A 27089-nucleotide genomic window follows, 5' to 3' on the forward strand; every position below is an offset into this window, starting at 1 on the left:
ACGTTTTGATAAAATAGCTTTTTGATTAAAAACGTCCTTTTATGCGACGTCGGTAGTAGCCACACGAGTATCCGCTCAACTCCATAATCGTGTGGTCGAGTTTAGTCGCCTCCATCTCCAATAACATGTATGTATTCCTCAGGCTAAACAAAAGCTCAACTTTTGTCTAATATCTGCTCAGGGTCCAGCTGCAGTGTTGGTGTAACCTAGTTGGAAAGTGTGGGACTGAAACGGACTGACTGACCCATGTTGTAGGTTCCAGTACCAATGCAGCTGTCCTGTCCAGTCTTGGACAGAGTGCAGCACTGACCGTGAGACCTGGGCCTGTATTCACAAAGAGTCTTAAAGTAGGAGTGCTGATATAGGATCAGTTTTGCCTTTTTAGAATAAGATTACATAGAAAGGGGGGACCTGATCCTAGCTCAGCACTCCTTGTCTGAGACGCATTGTGAATATGGCCCTGGTTCTGTCGGATTAAGGCTGCTGTGTCTGTTTCTTTACTTTTCCTGATTGCCCAACCAATGCCCACTGTTTTAGCCCATGGAACCCCCTTACTATATGAGGGTTTGTGTAGTGTGTGTGTAGTAGTAGGAAAGTAAATTGTGGGGGTTTTTGTCTCTTCAAACCCGGAAAGTGGTGAGGCGCTGACGTTTTTCGGGCCGTGGTTTCTTAGAAGAGCACTTGCATTGACAGACAGACCGACCGACAGAGAAAAGTAAGGAGTTTTCCAGTCCAGGGGCTGGTGTAGAGCAGGCCACATGAAAACAGACCCAGCCACTGTAGTCAGTCCACCACAGCCAACGATTAGTAGACTGAGATCATTAATAAGCACCATCACAGCTGCCTGCCTCCATCTCTCTTTTTTCTCTCTCCTTCTTCTCCTCATCTCGCTCACTCTCTCTCTCTCCCCCTCGTTCTGTTTTTCCTTTCCATTGACACGCTCCAGACATACAGGCTTCCGATCTAAAAAGTATCCACGTTTCAAAACAAGCTCTTATAAACAGCTGTTATCCAGGTTCAGATCTCTGGCGACAAATCTGCCCTTCCCTTGTTTATCAGAAGACGTCATGGTCCTGAGAGAGAGGGGGGGGGGGATTCTGGGTCGACTCGCTCCAGATCTGACCTCTGCTTGGACTGACCCACTTCTGGAGTGGACCCTCCTTGTCCCCATACGCACTCACGCATGCCCACACGCACTCGCATGCCAACACACGCGCTGTAAAACCATGAAACACGTGACACGTTTATAACCTAAACATCAGTGTTTACAATTTAGAGATTAGGCATTTAGATTAGCCAATAAGTGTTCTTGTAACGTCCTGACCAGAGTTCTTATGTGTTTTGCTTGTTTAGTGTTGGTCAGGGCGTGAGCTGGGTGGGAATTCTATTTTGTGTGTCTTGTTCGTCTGTTTCTGTGTCCAGCCTAATATGGTTCTCAATCAGAGACAGCTGTGAATCGTTGTCCCTGATTGAGAATCATATATAGGTGGCTTGTTTTGTGTTGGGGATTGTGGGTGGTTGTTACCTGTCTCTGTGTTTGTGTTCTGCACCAGATAGGTCTGTATTGGTTTGCCACTTTTGTTATTTTGTTTTTGTATCGTGTTCACTGTTTATTTGTTTAATTAAACATGTTGAGCACTGGCTACGCTGCGTGTTGGTCCGATCCCTGTTTCACCCCCTCTTCTAGTGAAGAGAGGGAAGGCCGCCGTTACAGAACCACCCACCACCAAAGGACCAAGCAGCGTAGCAACGGGCAGCAGCGACAGCAGCAGCAGCGGCCCAGTACACAGGACTACTGGACATGGGAGGACGAGCTGGATGGTAAAGGACCCTGGGCAGAGCCAGAGGAGTATCGCCGCCCCAAAGCAGAGCTGGAGGCAGCTAAAGCGGAGAGGCGGCGGTTTGAGGAGCTAGCTTGGCAGCAGGAGCCTGATCTGGGTTACACCACTTGGGAGGAAATAAACAGGTGGTCGGTTGACCCAGGGAGAGTGCCGGAGCCCGCCTGGGATTCGATGGAGCAATGTGCGGAGGGATACCGCCAAATGAGGTTAGCACGACAGCGCGGTAAGAAGCCTGAGAAGAAACCCCAAAAATTTATTGGGGGGGGGGGGAGGTAGGAAACCTGCGCCCACTTCCCATGCTTACCGTGGAGAGCGGGAGTACGGGCAGACACCGTGTTATGCGGAAGAGCGCACGGTGTCTCGTGTACGTGTGTATAGCCCGGTGCGGGTTATTCCACCTCCCCGCACTGGGCGGGCTAGAATGAGCATTGAGCCAAGTGCCATGAAGCCGGCTCAACATATCTGGCCTCCAGTACGCCTCCTCGGGCCGGTGTACATGGCACCAGCCTTACGAATGGTGTCCCCGGTTCGCCTACACAGCCCAGTGCGGGTTATTCCACCTCCCCGCACTGGACGGGCTACGGGGAGCATTCAACCAGGTAAGGTTGGGCAGGCTCAGTGCTCAAGGGAGCCAGTACGTCTGCACGGTCCGGTATATCCGGCGCCACCTTCCCGCCCCAGCCCAGTACCACCAGTTCCGGCACCACGCACCAAGCCTCCTGTGCGTCTCCAGAGCCCTGTACGCACTGTTCCTTCTCCCCGCACTCGCCCTGAGGTGCGTGCCCTCAGCCCGGTACCACCAGTGCCGGTATCACGCACCAGGCCTATAGTGCGCCTCGAGAGTCCAGTGTGCTCTGTTCCTGTTCCACGCACTCTCCCTGTGGTGCGTGTCTCCAGCCCAGTGCCTCCAATTCCGGCACCACGCACCAAGCCTCCTGTGCGTCTCCAGAGCCCTGTACGCACTGTTCCTTCTCCCCGCACTCGCCCTGAGGTGCGTGCCCTCAGCCCGGTACCACCAGTGCCGGTATCACGCACCAGGCCTATAGTGCGCCTCGAGAGTCCAGTGTGCTCTGTTCCTGTTCCACGCACTCTCCCTGTGGTGCGTGTCTCCAGCCCAGTGCCTCCAGTTCCGGCACCACGCACCAAGCCTCCTGTGCGTCTCCAGAGCCCTGTACGCACTGTTCCTTCTCCCCGCACTCGCCCTGAGGTGCGTGCCCTCAGCCCGGTACCACCAGTTCCGGCACCACGCACCAGGCCTACTGTGCGCCTCAGCAGGTCAGAGTCGGCCGTCTGCCCAACGCCGCCTGCACTGCTCGTCTGCCCAGCGCCGTCTGAGCTGCCTGCACTGCTCGTCTGCCCAGCGCTGTCTGAGCCATCCGTCTGCCCAGCGCCGTCTGAGCCATCCGTCTGCCCAGCGCCGTCTGAGCCATCCGTCTGCCACGAGCCTTCAGAGCCGCCCGTCTGTCCCGAGCCATTAGAGCCGTCCGTCAGTCAGGAGCCGCTAGAGCCGTCCGTCAGTCAGGAGCTGCCAGAGCCGCCAGCCAGTCAGGAAATGCCAGAGCCGCCAGCCAGTCAGGAAATGCCAGAGCCGCCAGCCAGTCAGGAGCTGCCAGAGCCGCCAGCCAGTCAGGAGCTGCCAGAGCCGCCAGCCAGTCAGGAGCTGCCAGAGCCGCCAGCCAGTCAGGAGCTGCCAGAGCCGCCAGCCAGTCAGGAGCTGCCAGAGCCGGCAGCCAGTCAGGAGCTGCCCTACAGTCATGAGCTGCCCTCCAGTCATGAGCTGCCCTCCAGTCATGAGCTGCCCTCCAGTCATGAGCTGCCCTCCAGTTATGAGCTGCCACTCAGCCCGGAGCTGCCATTAGTCCGGAGCTGCCCTTCAGTCCGGAGCTGCCCTTCAGTCCGGAGTTGCCCCTCTGTCCTGAGTTGCCCCTCTGTCCTGAGCTGCCTCTCTGTCCTGAGCTACCTCTCTGTCCTGAGCTACCTCTCTGTCCTGAGCTACCTCTCTGTCCTGAGCTACCTCCTAAATCATGTGGGGGCCTTAGGGAGGATTCTTAGGCCAAGGTCGTGGGCGAGGGTCGCCACTCAAAGGACGCTAAGGAGGGGGACAAAGACAGTGGTGGAGTGGTGTCCTCGTCCACCGCCGGAGCCGCCACCGCGGACAGAGGCCCACCCAGACCCTCCCCTTGAGTTTTAGGGGTGCGTTCGGAGTCCGCACCTCAGGGGGGGGGGTACTGTAACGTCCTGACCAGAGTTCTTATGTGTTTTGCTTGTTTAGTGTTGGTCAGGGCGTGAGCTGGGTGGGAATTCTATGTTGTGTGTCTAGTTCGTCTGTTTCTGTGTCCAGCCTAATATGGTGGCTTGTTTTGTGTTGGGGATTGTGGGTGGTTGTTACCTGTCTCTGTGTTTGTGTTCTGCACCAGATAGGTCTGTATCGGTTTGCCACTTTTGTTATTTTGTTTTTGTATCGTGTTCACTGTTTATTTGTTTAATTAAACATGTTGAGCACTGGCTACGCTGCGTGTTGGTCCGATCCCTGTTTCACCCCCTCTTCTAGTGAAGAGAGGGAAGGCCGCCGTTACAGTTCTCATCTTAAACCCAGGCGTTTAGAATGCAAGATTAAACATGATAGACATGTTTTTCTAGTTTCCAACCAGGAGAACACCTGTATCTATTTTAAACACTAGTGTTTCATTAGAAATTGATGTGACTTTTCCATTCCATCAGTGTTAGGAATGTCTGGCACCTTACCTACATTTCAGCCCAACTGAACATGACATGATAATATATTCCAATTGTTGGATATCCTGGCTCTGGCTGGAGACCACAATGTTGAGGATAAGTAGGCCTTAACTAAATGCCTTATGAAATGTATAATATGTGGTCATAAAGGGTTTACTTGTAATTAACACTTTAACTTAGGCAGTCACTTGGTGAAAGCTTCTGGAATAGAAATGATTGAATGCAACAACCATACCTCTGTCACTAACAAACACTGTCATGGGTGGGTATCTCTCACATTCACTCGAAAGGCCTGCTGGGAAATATGCAGATATGGCTTTACGCCCTAGATTTTTAGAACAACCCCCCCAGTGTTTAGTGTTTAAAATCTAAACACCTTGTGCTGAATAAACATCTGCATATGTTTAAAAAGTGTTACAGTGAATTAACATGTTCTGGGGTTTACAATCTAAACACTGTGATGCGTTTTCATTGAAATTCTAAATGCCTTGGCACGTTTAAAAAGTGTTACAGAAAAGTGTTTAGTTGTGTGTTCAGATCCTACACACACACACACACACACACAACACAACACAACACAACACAACACACACACACACCAGCTACACCTTCAGTCGGTCACCAGGGTCTCCCACTGCTTCCTGTCCCCCTGTTTGGCCTGATGGTTTTGACCTGTGTTTCCTTGCCAGAGTGGAATCTATATTCTGCTTTCCTCCCTTCATTGTGAAGCAGGTTTGTATTTGTTTCTGTTTTTGTCAAGAGAAGGAAAGCAAACGCCAAGCCTTTAGTCATTGTATTCAGATGCAGTTTCCTCTGGGCCGGTTGGACACATGGCAACACCTACACAAACACACATTTACTCTCACACAGACAGACAGACAGAGCCTTCCTGTTGATGGGAGTGAGTTCAGTTTGTCGCGGTGTGTTTTGGGCGATCATTCTACAGACTCTCGCTCTGGCCCTTCTCTCTGTTGGCTATTCTCTCTATGAGCTGCTTGAATCTGGATCCGTAGTTAGTTAGTCAGCAGCCCCATAATGCACTGTGTCTCTTACCTCACAGGTCTGCTTTGTTGGCCACATACCTCCCAGTTTTCTGTGCCGCCAGGCCAGTTGGCCAGGCCAGGGCTCTGCGAAAGTAGGTTGGAGCAGTGAGAGCCTATTGTGTTCTTTCAGGGATGCCGTCCGCCAAATGATTGTTATATGACAATGAGACACAATAGACTGATTCAGATGATGTCGGGGCCTGTGTTATTCATCGTCAATAAGAATACCTCCCTGCCGGTGGAAGTCATTGTGATAATGGAGAGGTATGTGCGTGTGCATACTCAAGGTCAGTATCGAAAGAGTTAAGAGTCGACAGTAGTGTGGTGACGTGGAGTTTCGTGCTCTTTGTGTGCTGAGAGTTTCTGCTTTAACAAGGTTACTATTGATTCTGTCTGCCAGTGAGGACAGGGAGGAGAGTTTGAGCTATCGAGAGAGGTGGAGGGGGGGGCAGTAGTGTGGGGGGGGGGCAAGATTGAGGTGGAGAGAGGGGGACAGGAGTGAGGGGAGAGGGGGCAAGATTGAGGTGGAGAGAGGGGGACAGGAGTGTGGGGGGGGGGGGCAAGATTGAGGTGGAGAGAGGGGGACAGGAGTGAGGGGAGAGGGGGCAAGATTGAGGTGGAGAGAGGGGGACAGGACTGTGGGGGGAGGGGCAAGATTGAGGTGGAGAGAGGGGGACAGGAGTGAGGGGAGAGGGGCAAGATTGAGGTGGAGAGCGGGGACAGGAGTGAGGGGAGAGGGGGCAAGATTGAGGTGGAGAGAGGGGGACAGGAGTGAGGGGGGAGGGGGACAGGAGTGAGGGGAGAGTGGCAAGATTGAGGTGGAGAGAGGGGGACAGGAGTGAGGGGAGAGGGGGCAAGATTGAGGTGGAGAGAGGGGGACAGGAGTGAGGGGAGAGGGGGCAAGATTGAGGTGGAGAGAGGGGGACAGGAGTGAGGGGAGAGGGGCAAGATTGAGGTGGAGAGCGGGGACAGGAGTGAGGGGAGAGGGGGCAAGATTGAGGTAGAGAGAGGGGGACAGGAGTGTGGGGAGAGGGGGCAAGATTGAGGTGGAGAGAGGGGGACAGGAGTGAGGGGAGAGGGGGCAAGATTGAGGTGGAGAGAGGGGGACAGTAGTGCGGGGGGGGCAAGATTGAGGTGGAGAGAGGGGGACAGGAGTGAGGGGAGAGGGGCAAGATTGAGGTGGAGAGCGGGGACAGGAGTGAGGGGAGAGGGGGCAAGATTGAGGTGGAGAGAGGGGGACAGGAGTGAGGGGAGAGGGGCAAGATTGAGGTGGAGAGCGGGGACAGGAGTGAGGGGAGAGGGGGCAAGATTGAGGTGGAGAGAGGGGGACAGGAGTGTGGGGAGAGGGGGCAAGATTGAGGTGGAGAGGGGGGGACAGGAGTGTGGGGAGAGGGGGCAAGATTGAGGTGGAGAGAGGGGGACAGGAGTGAGGGGAGAGGGGGCAAGATTGAGGTGGAGAGAGGGGGACAGGAGTGTGGGGAGAGGGGGCAAGATTGAGGTGGAGAGAGGGGGACAGGAGTGTGGGGGGAGGGGGCAAGATTGAGGTGGAGAGAGGGGGACAGTAGTGCGGGGGGGGGGCAAGATTGAGGTGGAGAGAGGGGGACAGGAGTGAGGGAGGAAGGGAGAGAGAGAGACAGAATCCAGCGTAACGAATGGTATGGGGACAGGAGTGGCACGGCCCTTTGTGGTGTGGCTGGGGAACCCCTATTCAAGCGGCAGAGTTAAACGGGGGCATAGCTTGGTGTTCTGGATTCCACTGCACTACAGTCAGCATAATTTACAACCAAACACACAATGTACTAGTCTAGCTTCTTCAACAGGTGTCAGCCAAACACATCATGTAGACTAACTACAACAGCACAGCATTCGTAATGGCTACTCATTTTTGCTAGCTCTGCTAATTGACTTTACACACAAACACACTGGATTTACCACTACTCCTCCCATAGCCTGGTCCCAGATCTGTCTGTGCTGTCTTGCCAGCTCCTATGTTCATCATGGTCATGATGGAGTTGACTATACAGCACAAACAGATCTGGGACCAGACTAGTGCTCCCGCCCTCTGTGCACTTATCAAACCAATAGGTCAGCGGTTCCCAACCTGTTCCGTCACGGGGGCCACCTCATCACTGTCAGAAGCTCCTGAGGACCACCATTCACGAGTCGAGGATTTTTTTAAACATAAAATATCTCGGAGGTCAAATTTAGTTCATTTTAGCAGTGAACTATTATTGTTATTGTAAATATTTTGCATTGTCAAAAGCTTATAATACCATTTACACTCCCCACTGTTATTATTAGTGGGTTGAAACCCACTGCAATAGGTTTTGTTGTGCATTCCTTTGTAGGATGACAACAGCCTACCCAGTACCCTCTCTCTCTCTCTCCTACTGTTGAGGCATCCTCTGGGGACGTTGATAGACTGTTACTGCCGTAAGGGTTTGCCTGTTAACACGTAGACACGTACACATGTCTTTATTGGGTTACTGGGTGCTGTAGTTTGACTGTTTCTGTGTTGGCGTGTGGGGAAATAGCCATTAGATAAGACACAAGGCTACTGGTGGTAATTGCGTAACCAAACCTCAAATCTCACGTGTGTTGGCCTGCTGCTAGCTGTTAGGAGAGACAGGATGCATTGCAGTAGTGATGCTGTTGATTTTCGTCTGAGATACTCTGTGTTTGGTTGTTTCTGTGTTGGCCTGTGGTCAACGGCAGTTAAGACATAAAACTACTGGTGTCCTCTGTGCTGTTCTCCATGTGCTCTGTCTGGCTGACTGACTGACTGGCTGACTGGCTGACTGGCTGACTACACCTCTCTAGTCAATATTGACCCTCTTTACTGACGGAAACAAATGTTGAAACTAACCGTTTGGTTATTATGCGAATCTTATTGGAGGGTCTTTACGTGGTCTTTCATAAAATATTAAAAGGGGCATCCAGTCATCCAACCAAAACATTGTCCTGGTCGTTGAGGGCTTTATCCAACCAAAACATCATCCTGGTCGTTGAGGGCTTTATCCAACCAAAACATCATCCTGGTCGTTGAGGGCTTTATCCAACCAAAACATCATCCTGGTCGTTGAGGGCTTTATCCAACCAAAACATCGTCCTGGTCGTTGAGGGCTTTATCCAACCAAAACATCGTCCTGGTCGTTGAGGGCTTTATCCAACCAAAACATTGTCCTGGTCGTTGAGGGCTTTATCCAACCAAAACATCGTCCTGGTCGTTGAGGGCTTTATCCAACCAAAACATTGTCCTGGTCGTTGAGGGCTTTATCCAACCAAAACATCGTCCTGGTCGTTGAGGGCTTTATCCAACCAAAACATCGTCCTGGTCGTTGAGGGCTTTATCCAACCAAAACATCGTCCTGCTCTTTGTGTACATTTGAGGGCTTTTCTCTGGGTTTGTGTAACGCATAGCTCCAGTAACGTATAGCTCCAGTTCTGTTGGTCGTTCTGTTGGCTGAGAGCTTCTAAGGGAGGAGTAGAACTGTGTTGAAACCTGTGGGATCGTTTGTGCTGGGGGAGCAGTGGCGGAGCATTCCTCCCCTCACGCCGTCTCAATGTTCCCTAGACTCTCAGTGGGTCTGGGCCCCCTCCCTGATCCCGTGTGTTATGGTTATGAAGGAGAATGTGCTGTGTCTGGGGTCTGGCTCTGGATCAAGTTCCTGCTGCTGCTGGTGTGTTTACCTGGGTCTGGGCCTGCTGGCTGGGCTGCAGGGGGTCAAGCATGTCCTCAGGCCTGGGCAGCGGGTACTGCTTCAACCCCCTCTCTCTGATCTCTCCGTGGCCGAGGGGAGGAAGGAAAACAATGTGCCCATACTGGCTCTGTGGCTATAGGTATGGGACCTCCTCAGGAACACTGCGCTCTGAGCTCCACGCCTCTTTCGGGAGGTTTATTTTCCTGCTCGGCGACTCGCTTTCAACTCCCCCACCTATCCGCCCTGCCACCCAGCCTCCCGGCCCTCCTCCTAGCTCTAGCAGGGTGTTTGCTCTCAGTATTAGCTGACCTCCTGACTCTGTTCTCCTTAGCTACCTCCCTGGCTCTGCTTCCTAGACGAACACCTCTGCAGGAGAGCAACAACCGAGGCCACTGGCTGGGTTCCTCAGCGTTGTGTCTGGCTAGTCTGAACACAGCTATAGAAACACTCCGTGACACAATGTATCACACCGGGGACGCTAACTGCTCTCGCCCCATACCTCCGCCCTTTAACAGTCGCCTTTACGCGTCGAATTTAAGAAAACACTGCTTGTCTGTTGTCGTCTTGTCGCCCGGCACTATGTCGTCTTTTCTTCCTGCTAGTTGTGCGTTTGTGTGCTCTCCTGTAGGTGTTCCAGGACCTGGGGGTGTCGGTGCTGGCCGGGGCGTCAGAGGGCTACAACGTCTGTCTGTTTGCCTACGGGCAGACTGGCACTGGCAAGACCTACACCATGATGGGCACGCAGGTGAGGAAGGGTTATAACTGTCACATGGTAACACTTGACTTTAGGCAGGTATAATGCATTACGACGCACTTATAATGTGTCGTAAGGACGGTGTTACCTATCATATGATCTGGAAAATCCCTGTTGGCGTTCTCTGCCGTGTGATGAAAGGAGGCACAGGGATTTGATTTGATTTGGAGGCACTCTTCTCTTCTGATTCTTCTCTTTTCCTCCCTCGCGTTCTCCTCCTCTTCTCCTCTCAGGACTCCATGGGACTGACCCCCAGGATTTGTCAGGTAAGGAAACGGTCCCATAATTCAGTCGAGAGGGTCTCGTGAGGTAGTGTTCTGGCCGTTGACCTGTTCTACCTGTCTGGTATCTCCAGGACCTGTATAGTTGTCGTAACGTTTCCTCCTATGCACGCTGAACAAGGGCTCATACCCGAAATCTTCACGCGGCAATAAAAAGATGTTCATTTAAGTTATTCACAGGAGCGCTGTACTATTTTTGCTCTGTGGATTACATAAAACGATTCAGCACCAGATTGAGGGCGTTTGATTTGATTGTTTATCTTTTCCCTCCAGGGGCTGTTCAGATCTGACGCCACCTTCCCTGAAGGACAAAACTCCAGCAGGGTTGAGATCAGGTAAGAGGGGGCTGTGTGTTTGCCTACTTCTCCTTGAGTGATCGTCTGACTCCAGCTATCAGTGAGTGCACATTGGTATCAAGGTGTCGTGTCAGTTTATACTCTCCTTCACCCGCAGCTTCCTGGAGATCTATAATGAGCGTGTCCGTGACCTGCTGCGAGGCAGAGAGCAGAAGAAGAAAGCCTCCCTACGGGTTAGGGAGCACCCTGAGAAGGGACCCTACGTACAAGGTGAGGGGGCCGAACAAGTGTCTACTACATGAAGCAGCAGTGGATGGTAGATACAATACCCATTAAGTCCAAATTTACACCGATCCAATGTGTGGGGAGGAATGCGTTTGTGCAGGACAGGACTCACTCACCAACTCAGTGGATATGTTGTGTAGCTGTTATGAGCAGTATAATGATAAAGGTTTGCATGCTTTTTTTAGAGGTCAGTCTTAGTGGGATGTTGTGGTCCTCTTGGTCTTCTAGTCTTTTGTTCAGGACTCAACTTTGATTATTAACAGAGTTGCAATCGCGGCTTGAACCCAGGCTCTGCACTTTGCACTCTCTTTTTCTCTCCCTCCCTCGCTCTCTCTCTCCCCTTGCCTCTCTCGTTCTCTCTGCCTCTCTCTCTCTCTCTTTCTTACTCTCTCACTCTCTCTTTTTTCTCTCATCACTTCCCCTTCTCTCTCTTTCTCTCTGTCTCCCCTTCTTCCCTCTATTCCTTCAAGCCCAACATCCACTCATTGTCTGTATCAGGAGAACTCCCCGAGCATCACAGGAAGGGATGTCACTTCCTGGTGGCAGCAAGAAGCACATTGTCCTACTCTACACACAGACCACATTCTAATGTTTGGTTCTCCAGAGTCCCTCTCTCTTTCTCTATCTGGTTCCCCCAACCCCTTTACCACCATTGAGTCTCTTGGTCTGAGAAGCGTGCACAAATGTTTTCCTCACCACTGACTTCTACGTTTACTGCAGAAACAGGAGGATGTTACGTCATCATTTGGGAAGTTAAAAGATATTGGAGTGTTTTTTTGTGGCTGTGCGAGACGCCAAACGTGATTCAGCTGAACCACACTGTAGTGATATAGTCCCTCATCACTTCCTAATCGCACCTCACTGCCAACTCAGACAATGTTGTTCAATTAAACATGATTACTCTGCTTGATATGATTCTGCATATTTTTAGCTGGTATTGATAACTGCTTTCTGTCTGTCTGTTCATCTGTCCTCTCCACAGACCTGTCCCAGCACGTAGTGTCTGACTACAAACAGGCGGTGGAGCTATTGGAGGAGGGCATCGCCAACCGCATCACCGCGGCAACACACATCCACGATGCCAGCAGCAGATCCCATGCCATCTTCACCATCCAGTACACCCAGGTGAGGTCTCAACCCGGCGTCAATCCCATCCCAGCGCTTAGATTCACTCGCCCAGGTCACGACCCTGCCAATGCGTCAGTCACAGTAGTTATTCCAGTCTGTTTATTCGTCCCCGTACAGGCTATTCTGGAGAATAACCTTCCCTCAGAGATTGTCAGCAAGATCCACCTGGTAGACCTGGCTGGCAGGTGAGTTTGTTGAGGAGCTTAGCCCTGCTTATTCCCAGATGCCTAATCATCCCACATACAGGTCTCAGTATCCGTGAGCAAGCTGCCTCCTAGTGGACCGCTTCTGCCATGACTGTGGGTTCACTGACCCATTTTATCCCACGATAGCTTTTCGCTAGGTACCATTTCCAGCGTTGCGTTTCTCTGGAATGTGTGACGTTCAGTGTGTTGTTGTTGTGCTGCCTGACAGTGAGAGGGCAGACCCCCACTACTGCAGAGACCGACTCACTGAGGGATCCAACATCAACAAATCCCTGGTGACCCTGGGTATCGTCATCTCTGCTCTGGGTAAATATTAAACGGGACTTTTTATTGTTGAAGTACTGCCTTTTCTATCTGTGTTCTACCATCTCCGTGTCAGAACCCACTTAGCTTACAGTACACAGATCATACTATACATACATGCACATTTTTTATTCATACAGGCTGATATTTGTAGATGATGTGCTCTACATACAGCAGTGTGCCTCACGTAGCTGACCCAGTGCCCTACTTCTGTTCTGTTCTGTAAGACTGGCCAAGTGAGACAACCCTACTCCTAACCCAATCCCCCCCCCCCTGTACCTGTATCTCTCCCTGTCCTTGTCTCTTGTCCTTCCCTCTCATTGTCCCTGTCTCTGTCCCTATTTTCTGTCTCTGTCCCTGTCCTTTCTCTTTCTCTGTCTCTCTAACCTAACTCTCCCCTTGTCTCCCCTGTGTGCGTTTCTCTCCAATAAACATAACACTTGAACTGCGTCTGTCCCCTTTCCAGCCCAGAACTCCCAGATGTCCAGTAGTTGTCAGAGCATCAACAGCGTGGCCAGCGAGGGCGATGCCGGCAGCACTGTGGGCAGCCACACCAGCTCTCTGTCTGGGGGAGGTGGTGGAGGAGGAGGAGGAGGAGGAGGGAGAAGACACTGCTTCATCCCCTACAGGGACTCTGTCCTCACATGGCTCCTCAAAGACAGCCTGGGAGGAAACTCCAAGACCATCATGATCGCCAGTGAGTGAGGAATATTGGCATTGCATTGCACATTTGCGTCAACTAGTGGGAGCGGAAATAGTGATCACATTTTTTTTGTTGCACTTATGATTTCGTCATTTAGCAATGTAAGATGGGCAATCGTTTGTCTTTATCAGTGCTGTAGTATAGATAGTTGTTGCTGGATGAGTCCAGGCAGTGGTTGTAATGAGGGTATTGTAGAGTTATTATTCCAACAATAAATCTGACCCCCCTGCCTGTGTCTTGCAGCCGTGTCCCCGTCCTGCAGAAGCTACAACGAGACTCTCAGCACCCTGCGCTACGCTGCTCACGCCAGGAACATCGTCAACAAGCCGCGCGTCAACGAGGCGAGTGTTCTGAGCATTCTGTCGAACGCTGCCGCGACCTCTAGTCCACCACCTAGTGAACCTTGTCGAGAGGTTATGACCTCTCGACGTAACGATAGAGGTGTCGGACTGACAGTCGTAGGGACCTGGGTTTGAGTACCGGTTGGGGCTACAGTATTATTGGTGCCGTTTGCCTTGTGTTTGGTTGTGCTGGTGTCTTGAGTATCGTAAAGGATCATGTCTCGTCTCTCGACAGGATGCCAGTGTGAGGTTGATCAGAGAGCTACGTGAGGAGATTGACAGGCTGAAGAGCATGCTGCTCAGCTTCAAGATGGTACTGGTTCCACGGGATCGGGGTTTTCACTAGGAATTATAATCGCCTGCGCAGGCTGTGTTTTTTGGGGGAAAAAACGATTTGAAGTTATTTCAATTCTAGGTTACTACTGCCTTTGTCTTGTAACATTGACCAAAATGTCTGGTAATTCCTTCACAGCAGCGGAATCCCAGCCCTTCTCTGAGCGATGAGCGAGACGGCAGTCTGTCTGACATGGTGTTACAGAACGAACTAAAGGTAGAGAGGCTCATCTCTCAGACTTTCCACTTTTAATAGTAAATATTAACACATCTTGTCCTTTTTATACAATCTATGCTCCTGACGCTTCTCCGCTCTGCCTGACCCTAATCTTCCTTCCTCCAGGTGGATCAGCTGACGAAGGACTGGTCAGAGAGCTGGCGGGACAAGAAGGAGCTGTTGGAACAGTACAGTGTGGATATCAACAGAGACCGGGCTGGTTTTCTCATCCACTCCCTGTTACCACACCTTATTACACTGGACCGGGATGTACTCAGCACCGGGGTCACCTTCTATCACCTCAGGGTATATATAATACACACCTTCGGATACTAACACACATATATCCTCATCCACGCCCTGGTACCACACCTTATTTCCCTGGACCGGAACGTACTCAGCACAGGAGTCAGTTTCTTTCAGCTCACGGTACGAGCGTGCATATGCATGGACGCTGGCACACAAGCGCACGCACACACACGCACACACACACGCACAGGCACACACACACGCACATCCACATAACTCACATTCTACATGTACCTCTGCACAACACTGTTCTTCTTTTGCTTCTTTCTCTGACTGAAATGTTTCTCTTTTTTTGTCTACTAGATTCTCCCTCCCTGTTCTTCCTTCTCTCTCTTTGTACTGCTCGATGTTAAGACGAGGTGTGTTTTCACTCTGTCCCCTTTTCTCCCCCCATTGTGAGGCACGGGCTCTGGGGACCTACGCCCATCCTGATTCTGACAGCGACTAGAATGGCTTTAGGTCCGATCATTATACCACTTCCTGTATTTAAAGAGCTGAAACCACCTTGGAATCCATACTGCTCCTGTAGTGGGACTGTAGTTACATAACCCAGCCTTTTTATCCCACAAGATAGCATTTGGTAAACAAATACTTGTTTCCCTGAAAGCTAGCCTAAGTGTAGGGCTCTGAGTTCCGTGAGAGTCATGCTTAGTGTAGTAGAACGTCATGTGGTAGTAATTTGATCTGTTATGAAATGTTTGTTTTAGGCACACCCAACTGTGTGTTTGTTGACATGTTTTTTCCCCCCCGTCCACTGTTTAAATCCTCTGTCATCCTGAACTCTTGACGACCCTCTGTTGTAGGAGGGGGTGACCACGATTGGACCTCAGGACAAACTGGTTGAACCACAAATAGGTAGGCTGATGTCATATTGATATCTCCTGTGTTCAATGTTTATTATCTGTCATATTGATATCTCCTGTGTTCTCTGTTTATTATCTGTCATATTGATATATCCTGTTTATTATCTGTCATATTGATATCTCCTGTGTTCTCTGTTTATTGTCTGTCATATTGACATCTCCTATGTTCTCTGTTTATTATCTGTCATATTGATATCTCCTATGTTCTCTGTTTATTATCTGTCATATTGATATCTCCTATGCTCTCTGTTTATTATCTGTCATATTGATATCTCCTGTGCTCTCGGTTTATTATCTGTCATATTGATATCTCCTATGTTCTCTGTTTATTATCTGTCATATTGATATCTCCTATGTTCTCTGTTTATTATCTGTCATATTGATATCTCCTATGTTCTCTGTTTATTATCTGTCATATTGATATCTCCTGTGCTCTCGGTTTATTATCTGTCATATTGATATCTCCTACGTGAGTATTAGTTAGATCTCGTGCATGCAGTACATGTCATTTGCATCCTCAAATGTGTTTTGGAGTTCCTTAGTGTATGTCTTTCCCCTCCAGTCCTCCAGGGCGGCGCCACCTGTGAGATAGAAAACCAGTCTGGGGTGGTCACCCTGAGGCCGCTGCCAGGGAGTGTCTGCATGGTCAACGACAGGGAGGTGACAGAGCCCTGCAGACTGGCCCAAGGTAGGCCCTCACCTAGTTCTCAAACACTCTCTTCTGAATCCCTTGTCAAAGAGTTTCTGTCTTGTTACACTTCAGTTTACAGTAACAACAGTGCCAGAGTAAGCTGTGCCGCTAGGAGCGTGTTGAGTAGCCCTTGGAGGCCCAGCAACTGTGTAACATTTTTTGGTATATATCTCTCTGTCCTCAGGGTCAGTGATCACTATTGGAGGTGTTCACAAGTTCCGCTTCAACCACCCAGCAGAGGCTGCAGTCCTGAGGGAACGCAGACGGGTGGGTACTGCTGAGCATAAATATGATGATGATGATGATGATAGTGATGGTGGTGGGGATGATGATACCTAACAACATCCTCTTCTTGACAGGCCAGTGAGGGTGCACTGAACTGCAGCTACAGTGACCTTCGATCCTCAACCTCCGACCCCAGGTAAACGAACACACACAAACTAACCAGCACCCACTGACAAGCACAGGCCAGGAGCATCTCTGCAATACAATACACTACGTGCTGAAAGGATTCTGCTGAGCTCTCATAGTAGACTCACGGAATACATCTTTTCTATGTATTTTATGTAGTACAACCTACCACTGGTACAAAGGATACATGTCTAGTAATGCTTCATGGATGTTTCTGTGTTCAGAACGATAGAGAGAGAGTACATAGACGTGACATAGACTGACCAGGTGAACCAAGGTGAAAGCTCTGATCCCTTATTGATGTCACTTGTTAAATCCACTTCAATCAGTGTAGATGAAGAGGCGGAGACAGGTTAAAGAAGGATTTTTAAGCCTTGAGACAATTGAGACATGGATTGTGTATGCGTGCCGTTCAGAGGGTGAATGGGCAAGACAAAAGATTGAAGTGCCTTAGAACGGGGTATGGTAGGCGCACCGGTTTGAGTCAAGAACTGCACCGCTGCTGGGTTTTTCACGCTCAAACAGTTTCCTGTATGTATCAAGAATGGTCCAATTAACACAACTGTGGGAAGCATTGGAGTCAACATGGGCCAATTTTTTTTCTCAGTGTCTTGGTGGAATCATAGCTTGTTGTTTACAGACAAGGCTGGGCCGTTGCTTGGTTACAGGAGAGACGCTGCATTAAACTCTAACAACATTAGCTCTCATTAAAACTCTGCTTAGGCAAGGAGCCAGAGGTCTCAGTGTTTTAGGGATCTCTGTCCTTAACGAAATCTTTACTGCGCTGAGGTAAAATGATTGTTGTAGAACATCTTTGAACAGATTACTGAAAATGTGTAGGCATGATGAAGATTTTTTTTCAACTCTCTATTCCATTGGAATGAATTCTGCTTTTATTTGGTATTTGGTCGTGTCTGTGTTCTGGCCCTACTTCTCTCTTATTTGTATGTATGTCTATGTGAACAGGCTTGGAGGAGAGGTGGTCCCGGGACAGACCGGGTACTGTGTGGCTGAAGGAGAGGATCCAGCCAGCAAGCAGCAGTGTGTAGAGGACCAGGTGAAGTACGTGGAGGAGCGAAGGGGGTACGTGGAGTGTTTACGCCAGGAGATCCAGACTGAACAGAGACGGGCTGAGAGAGATCTGGAGAGCGAACAGGCCCATCTGAGACAACAGCACATTGACAGTGAGTAGCACACCTTCGTCAAGTCACCCAGTGCCCAGTACAATACATAACTGATGGTATACTTTGAGAGAATAGCTTGAATGTGGATTTTATGTGTCTCTCAGTAGAGACATGTTTTGATAAATTAGAGATGTAAAGAGAAATAGATACATGTTTTGCATTTTGTCACAGAACATTATACACTCCTCTACGTATTTAGTTGGATAGTGAAGCTAGGACTTTTAATTTGACTCTAGCATAGCGTTAAGAGAGTTCGGCTAGTAACCTAAACGTCGCTGGTTCGAATTCCCGAGCCGGCAAGGTGGAAAAATCTGGCGTTCTGCCCCTTGAGCAAGGCAGTTAATCCCCAACAACAACTGTTCCCCGGGCGCCGATGACGTCGATTAAGGCAGCCACCTGCACATCTCTGATTCAGAGGGGCTGGGTTAAATGCGGAAGACACATTTTGGTTGAATGCATTCCTAAATTCCTAAATGAAGATCAAATGTTTTAGTTTCATAACACTTCTACATTCATGTGGATGCTACCATGATTACGGATAATCATGAATGAATTGTGAATAATGATGAGTGAGAAAGGCTTTTAAATATTATACACCCCCAAAATGCTAATATTGGTTATGGTGAGACGTTAGCTTGTCTTGGGGGTAGGATATTTATGCCTCTAACTTTCTCACTCCTCATTATTCATGATTCATTCATGATTATCCATAATCACGGTAGCATCCACATGAATGTAGAAGTGTTCAGAAACATCTTCTATTCTTATTTACAATAAAAGTGACTCCAAAATGACACAATAGATGATTTACCAGTAATGTATATTGGGCACAACATAATATGAAACACAACAAAAACAAACTGCAAATGCATCCAACATCTTTGTAGAGTCACAAGCTTGATGTAGACTTTGTGTTAGGAATATTGGGACCAAATACTCAACTTTTGACTACTTTAATACACATACCTGTGTAAGTGAATTTGTCAAAATACTTATGACACCTTCAAATGTGGGAAATAGATACATAAAGTGCTTTCATTTCTAAATGGTAAAACAGACATGTATGAAAATAACCTTCAATAAAAGGTGACATTCTGTACAAACATATGATTTAAAAAATGCTAAAGCATAGAGCCAAATTAAAAGTTTTAGCTTCACTGTCCAAATAAATTCGTACGGGAGTGTATCTGACAAATATGTTGTTAAAGTTTGTATGTGCAGATAGTGCTTATTTAATTCATGCATGTCATTTGTTTCCTCTGTCTACAGTCCAGCAGTGGATTCTGCAGGAGAAGCAGCGTCTGGCAGCTATAACGTTAGAGGAAAGAGGAACTCAGGAGTTTGGTGTACAGACTGATCCTATTCCATCTCCCATCCTAGACAGCCTGCTAACGGAAGGTTCGGGAGGTTCTGAGGAAGGGTGTGGTCAAACAGTGGCCCCTCCCTCTAAAGTTGTCCTAAACAGGAAGAAGGTTGTTCAGGAGGAGCTGTTACGACATCACGCCTTGCGGCGCGCCGAGAGCCGATTTCGACGCAAAAGACTTCACTACCAGCTGGAGAGGATCGCTCGCAAGCGCCATCTACTAGAGGCTAAGAGGGAACTGCAGTGGCTGGAGAAGGCCCTGCCACCAGGTCTAGAGAGCCCTGCTTCCCCTGAACTAGGGTCCTCCTCAAGTTCCAGAAGACGTCAACCTGTCTTGCGCAGGCATTCTTTCTCATCAGACCTTCTGTCCCGATTGTACCCCCAAAACACCCCAATCTTCAGGTCAGTATGAAGTCTCTCATTAATATATCTATTCAAGCCAATATTTGACTAGTATAAAGGAATTACACAGGAATGGTGTAAAGGATAATGTATTTCTTTACCCCCCGTTTTGTTTTCCCCAACAGCCACTTCCTGAAGAGAAACAGACCGTCTGAACTGACATTTGGATCCATCAACTCAAGACAGTGGGTGTCTGACGAATGTCTTCCACGCGAAAGGACGAGGAGTCGCTCCAACACGTTCTCCTCGGGAACAGGACCCAGTAGTCAGGAGCAGGGGTGGAGGAGCAGAACCAGTTCCTCTGAGAACCTTAAGCTGCCTGTGAAGGACGAGGAGGAGGCCCTAGCTCAGCCACCATGTCGTGAAAGACCTGAGAGGAAACCACTGCTTCCAAAACGTGGGCTTGAATTTACATTCAAGAACAATCAGAACCCATCGCAATCACAAAATGGTGGGACTTTACAGTCAAGCAGTAATGTCATCGTGAAGGAACCAACCGTTACAGTAAGCGAATCCAGCAGTCAGACTCAGAAGGCTCAATGTAAGGCAGTGAAGAGCCTTCCCCGTGGAGGTAGAAAGGGCTTGGAGACCATCCGGAAGGTCTTATCACACGCAGTCGGTCCTGGAATAAAGACCGCGTTGGCTAGGGTCTTTAGAAAGCCACCATCAGGACTGAGTAGAAGGACCAAGCCCACTGGTAAAACAGCAAGCCGATTTCACTGGAAACAAAACCGAGGTGTAGAAGAAGCCAATATGAGCAGGAAGAAATGCACGATGAAAACAACTGTCTCGTGTGAGGATCTTGATCAGAAGACTCCTTCACATGATTGTAGGCAGAGACAAAGACGGTGGCACAGTGCAGAGACTCTGATAAACCAGACTAGCATCCTAAGGTGGGTGGAAAGACCGCAGGGACTGGCAGGATGGGAGGAGTATGACAGTGAGGAAGAAGAGGAAAGGGAGGGTGACCACTCCTCAGACTGTGACAGCTTGTTCTCCATGGACTCCCTGTCCTCGGCCTATGCCACAGCTTTGGCAGAGCAGCTGAAGCAGGAGGAGGCTATCCAGAGCGAAGCAGAAAGCGAAGACAGTCAGATGTCAAAGGACTCACTAGCTATGGAGAGCAGAGGGAAACATGTTGCATCTAGGCTGGCACAGAGATGGACTGGGGTAGTACCCAGTCACTCTGTGGTGAGGGGTCTCAATCCCTCGATTGAGAAGACTACGAACATGGCCTCAGATAATCAGCAAACTGGAGAGGGAATAGAAGACATTGGGAAACCGAATGAAATGCCAGCAGAAGTTTACTGGAGCCATCATGGCGGTCCTAAAATAGGAGTCAATGAAGCAACCGGCGCGACAAGGGAATCGCGGTACCAGAAGCAGTCAGCGAAAGAACCCAGGTGTAGAGACACTGTATCAAAGTTGAGTGAAGAGCTTGGGCATGTCCACACCTTGTTGACCAGCAGTCCTCGCTCTCTAAGTAGCTGTAGTGTGAGGGAGCCAGAGAGTTTGCTAGCGCTTACAGACGCCTGGTCCTCCACTGATGCAGCAGATAGTCCCAGGATACCCAGGGACTCTGCCGTGTTGAGGAAGAGGACGGTGTTTAGTCATGGTGCATTGGACAGCAGCAGTTGTCCCAGCCCCGTCAGTGCGGATCTATCTGACTGTCTGAGTGGATTTGGATCCACTGAATCCCATAGCTCCGCATCTACTGATGACACAGAGGGAGAACATGTCACAGTAGAGGAACAAAGACTTGGGGTTTCAGGGGGGACAACTGATACTTTGAATTTCCATCATTCTCAGCTCCTCCAAACGTCAGCACCACATATAATGATACCATTGATTCAGGAGGCAGTATGTTGCGAAGACTATTTTAAAAGGCAGACAGTCAGTACAGAAGGTTTGCTGAAGGTATCTATTGATGATCCAGGCTTTTGCAACAATCAAAATAGAGATGTCTCATCAGAGCTTCCTTCGCATAGATCTGCATTTTCTCCAACCATTGACTATAAGACTCAATGCATCTCATCAACATTGGAGGCTGCAATGTTCCATGGGCATCAGATGCAGCAGGAAACATTACCTAAACCTGAAGGTGACATGTTGAACGAGACATTGGACATTGAAAGTGCCCCAAAGAATCCTTCTGGAGATAATGACCTATTCAATGTAGATAGAGACATGGAAGAAGTCAGAGAGGAGGAGTTTTGTGAAGCTAGCAATGCCAAAGACACATCAATTAAAAGTGAGTTTAAATTGCTGCAAAATCTTGGAGCCAAAGTCACAGAGCAGAATTGTTTGTCACCAGAGCAGGAGTCTTTCAAAGCATCTTGTAAAAATTCCAGAAAGAGGAACAAAGTCCTGCAGGACAGTTTAATTGGCAGCTTGAAAATTCCAAAGAGGAGCAATGGAGGGGATTTTTTAAATTTCTCCACTGTCAAGAACAGCCAGGATGTTATTTGGTCAGATGATAAAAATAACACTAGTGAATTAAAAGACAAACACACTTCATTTGCAGTTGATTCATTTAAACTCAATCTGGGCTGCAATGAAGATAACTTCAAACGAGATACCTCAGCTTTAGTAGCAATGTCAGTGTCTGTGCACATATCCCAAGAAAATTTCTCCCCATGTGACCATAAAACCATTGACACAGATGGCCATAAAGGCATTCCTTTCGGAGAGAATGCAGTTATTATAAAGATAAGAGAAGTAAATCATGGTGAAGAAATAGAAGTTCAAAAGCAGGGTGAAAAGCTGATCTCAGATAGCAAGAGAAGAGATGTGGAAAATGGTAGATGGGGACCTCACCATGGGGACAGTAACTGTAGTTCAATAGACCAGCGAATCTCAGAGGTGGTAAAGGAGCATATGAGGATGTCAGGTATAGATGGGGATGGAGACAACAGTAACAGTGAACTAGAGAGTCAAAGTAGTCAAAGCCTTAATGACTTGCCAACATGTAATCCTAACAAATGTGATTCCCCAAAGGATCTACAAATAGTTAGTAATCATCAAGTAGTCGCCCCACTGAGGACCATTAAGCCTGTCTCTTGTTCGACGTCAGAAAAGTCTCTTATCTGTCCTGAGAAGATGGAGAAGATGGACAACATGACAGACATGGAAAATCTAAGCCATGAAAAAGTTCTTAGACACTCTACTTCCCTCATATTAATTTCCATGAATCAGTCAAGTTTCATTACCAAAGACAATGATTCAGACGGTACGACAAAGATCCCCTCAGAGTCCCAGTTAAGTCAGAGCATTCGAAAGAAAGTGAGAGACGTGCAACTGAAACATGGAATAACTGATGTTGACAAGGGTCTGGATGCTTCTGGCTGTGCTGTCATAACAGCAAATGATCAAGCAAGCGTCAATTCTGGTGCTGCATCTTTCATTGTAAAAAGCCATGAGATCAAATTAAGTCTGGCATTGAACAACCAAGGGCAACCTGAATACATCAACAAACCTGTACTGCTACCAATGGGACATTCTTCAGGGTCTACTTTCACTTCCACCATACCCAAAGAATGTTTAGTTTCTCAAGGGAAAAGGTTGGAAAGAGATGCCCCTTTTCCACATATGGGGAACATAAAGAAACAAACAGGTCCTGAGAAGTATCATCCTCATCTTAACTGTCTTGGTAATGATGATAAACAAACTGTCAACCAGGCTGGTTCACCTCAGCAAACCCTGAAACCTAGTGCTCTACAACCTCTCCAGAACTGCCAAGGAACAATGTCCTTAGTGACTACGCCACCAAATAAGGCCTTTGCACATTTAAGGGACATCATAATGGATTCAGAGGTTCAAGGCAAAACCAAGAACCAATGCAAATTGATCTCCCCAACATGTGCAGGTGGACAACTTGATCTAAAGGATCGTGATCGGCATGCAGCTGTAGATTCCCTCTCTAACAAAGGCAGACTTCAACGTACACCGGAAGACATTGACAAGCAATACAGCAGTCAAATAGAGTCAAATAATCCACAGTCTGTCGATGCTATAAAAACTGTGACGGTCAGTCTTCACTGGGACAATTTATGTGAATCACAGAAGCTAGAGGAGAAAGAGGTCAGAAAAGAGTTCCAAAAAGACACTCCTTATGCCACAAATCTCAGTAAGGAACTACCACAGTCAAAGTGCTCATCTGAAACTCAGGTAGACACATTTCATAACACTTGTGTAACTGTCGATCCTGATCCTAAAAATAAACTTCCCAGTGTAAAACACAACAAATGCCATATTGAAAAATGGCTGAAGGCTCAGTGCAATGTGAGAAACTTTGCCTCGGACAATACCAAAGATTGCCAAATGACAAACAATGAAGAGGGGTCAATGACAGAAAAACCACTGACAAAGTCTCCTGTAACCTTGTTTGACGTACCAAGTGAAATGAACAGTAATGGATCTTCTACATCCCAAATAACACAGGGAAGTAGTGATGCTAATATGAAGATATTGGGTGACATTTGCGGAGATATCATGTCCAGAAAGGGAAATAACAAAACATCTAATTTCAGGCAAGCCCATCAGTTCAGTGGTAGTAGTGTTGTTCATTGCAAAAAGGGAACGTCCAAGAGGTTCAGAAGGTCCAAAGTCCAGGCACCTCCTAGCTCATCCTCTGACTCCACACTCAAGTCTTCCTCAGACGAAGAACAGAAAATAATTCCCAGGTTGCATCGAAGCAGATCTTCATCAACAAGAATGAAGCCTGAATCTCAAACTAATGGGAAATTAGAGGTCAGTCAATGCAATGGTGCAGCAATTCCTCCAGTGAAACGACAATCTCCACAGTCAAAAGACAATCACAATATGGAAGCTTGTACTGTCCAGACCCCGGGTGAATATGACGGTAAAGCTGGAGTTGGCGTCAGTTTGGGTAAGAAAGAACACAGCCCCAATGGACAATCAGCACATACTCTTGCAATGGAGAAAAGGGCCATTCGGGAGAAAATCATGTCTTCCAGTATCAAAGAAACTGAGATGTCACACTACACACCAAAGCCTCAGGATTCGCCAATGCATTTTGCCTCCAGCGACGTCAATCCCTTTGTTCACCAATGGCAAGAAGAAGAGCCAAACCAAAGGTGCTACAAGAACCAGGTGTTTGGAAGTGCTGCTGACATATCTTGCAAATCCCCCATGCTGGATTCCACTGACAAACGCATCACTAGATGCTGCAGTGTCGACAACGGTTTAAACGTACAGAACTCTCCTTTCAACTCCCACCTGAGCACTTACGCCAACAACAAGGTACTCTCCAGCACCCTGAGCAGCATGGAAGAAGATTTAAAAGGTCAAACGTCCCCCAAAGCCCATCTGAAAGGATGTACTAACCAAGCCTCTAGTATTGACGATCACAATCAACCACTGATCCGGACCATGAGTTGTAACTCTTCTTCTTGCAATGATGTATCTGGAGATCCTGGTAACAGCTCTGGCCAGGTAGATGAGATCATGTTGGTCTACTCCTCAGAGCAGGAGTCTCAGTCTAATGGGTTTCAGAGTCCCGAAACACACACCACATGTGACCACAGCACCCAGACAACCATGACTCAAGAAACCACGACTAAGACAACGATCAACCATAGTGATCAACAGAGGAGAAACAACCATCACAGACGGAGCAGCACTCAGGTACCAGTGTTGCAGAAGAATACAGAGGTCAGTAGAAAGACCACCACATGGGCCAGCCTTCAAAACATGTCTGAGCATCTCTCTCAGCTGATACACAATACTTCCGATCTTCTGGGAAATGTTCAGGATATGAGGTCTGGCGATAGCTTCAGACATAGTCCGATAAGAAATGTTAAATCTTCATCTCATCTGTACTCCCTCAAAGATTGGACCAAGAGAGACTGCTCAACGCAAACTGCAGTAGATATTGGGATCCAGACTGAAACTTCAACAACCATTCAAGATGAAATGTTTATCCACCAAACTCCGTCCACGGAGAGGTCCAAAGCTCATGAAGTTAATGTGATAGTCAAAGTGATTGGCTCAGAAGTTCTTAATGTGTCACAAGAGAAAGAGCTCCCCCTTCAACATCAACTCAAGAACAGGCCAGATGATAGGATTCAGAGCATTCCTGACCTGCGACTCAATGGCTCCACTGTTAACCAAAGGTATATCTTGGAACCAGAGCGTGTCCCTGACAAAGTGCCTTCTCTGGAGACTGTTGTCCAACGTCACAGCCATTCAAATCCTGCCGTTCATTGTAGAAGCAATGAGGACTGCAAACCCGAGAGAGTGTCCTTCTCCAAAAGCTTGGGAGTCTCTGAAGTCTGCAATAATTTGTCAGAAATACTCAGACCAGAAAGCCGTAACGTCTTGAGAAGGAGTGACCCGGGAATAGGCTGTATAAAACAAGCGAGCTCCACAGATCGTGCGTGCTCACCCATTCTCACTGTAGGTCCTAGGGCTGGTTCCAACCAGAGCAGTAGAATGTCTTTACAGACTCTCAAAGAACAACAGAAGTTTGAGATGCAAAATAGAAGTAAAGAACACATTTCGCACCGAAAAGAGTGCCAGTCAACACCTTGTTTAAATTTCAGCGAACAGAAAACATGCATATCTTTCACAAAGAATGATAAGATATCAGGACATGACTCCCTTCATCTTTCTGGGAAGCCTTGTGATATCTCCACCACAAAATCAGCGGGATCAATATCTCACGAGAATGTGAGTGCCCTCAGCAATTCAAGCCCAAAAGGGTCTGATGGACACTCAGAAAGTCTTAGTTCATCCATTGATAAATACATCCACAATGAAACCAGAATTGTCAGCCACGAAGAAGAAGGGGAAATGAGCACATGGCACAAAACCAGCCAAAGTCCAAGATGTTCTCTTCCTTCTGTTCTATGCAGTAATGGAGTCACTTTACGGAACCACACCTCTCTCACCTTCAGGCAGACTGATGTGTCCAAACAGGAGGAGAAATCCATCTCTTCTTTTGGAGATCAACTAAGCCACAGGAGACATTCAATAGATTACCACCACTGTAGACCATCAGAGGGCCCAGTAGAGTGCTTCTGTGGTGCTTATGATCATTCCCCTCTCAGTGACAACACCATCCAGGTTCAGGAGGATGACATGGTGTCATTGGCCCCAAGTGAGTGCAACACAGACGTCCTTGTGAACATCAACCCAGTCACCCACACTTCCAACTTCCAACACCAACACTCCCCACAGCAGCGAGATTGCCAGTGTCTCCCTGAGGACCTACCGGTGCACAACAAGTTTACCAACTGGTCCGGTATCAGCCAGCATCCATCTGACAGAGGACAGATTAGTAGTTCAATGAAACCAGCCATATATCTACCCACTGGTCACAAAGCACAGAGGAACCAGACAGAGTGGTCCAGTCTGAGTCCAGAGTCCACGTTCCAGAAGATCAGGAAGACGAGGGAGATAGAGAGGCTGCGTAAGGAGCGAGAGCAGGTCATGGCTACAGTCCAACTGAACATGAACCCTCATCAGCTGACCGTGGAGCTGACTGAAGCAAAGCTACACTACGGTCTGGGAGAGACGGACATGCTGTTGAAGATCCTAACATCTGGAGGAACCAAGGAGGAGGAACCATCCGCTGTCCCTACTAAACAGCAGCTCTATGACCGGTAAGGCTAGAAATGGCCCTATGTATGTGATTAAGGCTGAAAAAGGCCTTATGTATGTGATTGTCTTGATATT

The 27089-nt window shown here is 48.4% G+C and overlaps 1 protein-coding gene across 1 annotated transcript in view; it reads left to right on the forward strand.

The window, feature by feature from the left end:
• Positions 1–27089, forward strand: part of stard9 (StAR-related lipid transfer (START) domain containing 9) — a 58194-nt gene that overhangs the window by 16449 nt on the left and 14656 nt on the right. Inside the window, exons 4-22 of the mRNA XM_071365415.1 lie at positions 9950–10066; positions 10309–10341; positions 10630–10691; positions 10810–10922; positions 11920–12062; positions 12183–12250; positions 12480–12577; positions 13041–13271; positions 13521–13618; positions 13854–13931; positions 14091–14168; positions 14295–14474; positions 15281–15332; positions 15903–16028; positions 16216–16298; positions 16391–16452; positions 17409–17626; positions 18896–19391; positions 19517–27016. Coding sequence (XP_071221516.1) covers positions 9950–10066; positions 10309–10341; positions 10630–10691; positions 10810–10922; positions 11920–12062; positions 12183–12250; positions 12480–12577; positions 13041–13271; positions 13521–13618; positions 13854–13931; positions 14091–14168; positions 14295–14474; positions 15281–15332; positions 15903–16028; positions 16216–16298; positions 16391–16452; positions 17409–17626; positions 18896–19391; positions 19517–27016 — 9836 coding nt within the window. The remainder of the gene's footprint in view (positions 1–9949; positions 10067–10308; positions 10342–10629; positions 10692–10809; positions 10923–11919; positions 12063–12182; positions 12251–12479; positions 12578–13040; positions 13272–13520; positions 13619–13853; positions 13932–14090; positions 14169–14294; positions 14475–15280; positions 15333–15902; positions 16029–16215; positions 16299–16390; positions 16453–17408; positions 17627–18895; positions 19392–19516; positions 27017–27089) is intronic.

This window comes from Salvelinus alpinus, chromosome 25 (assembly GCF_045679555.1).
Source record: "Salvelinus alpinus chromosome 25, SLU_Salpinus.1, whole genome shotgun sequence".
NCBI lineage: Eukaryota > Metazoa > Chordata > Actinopteri > Salmoniformes > Salmonidae > Salvelinus > Salvelinus alpinus.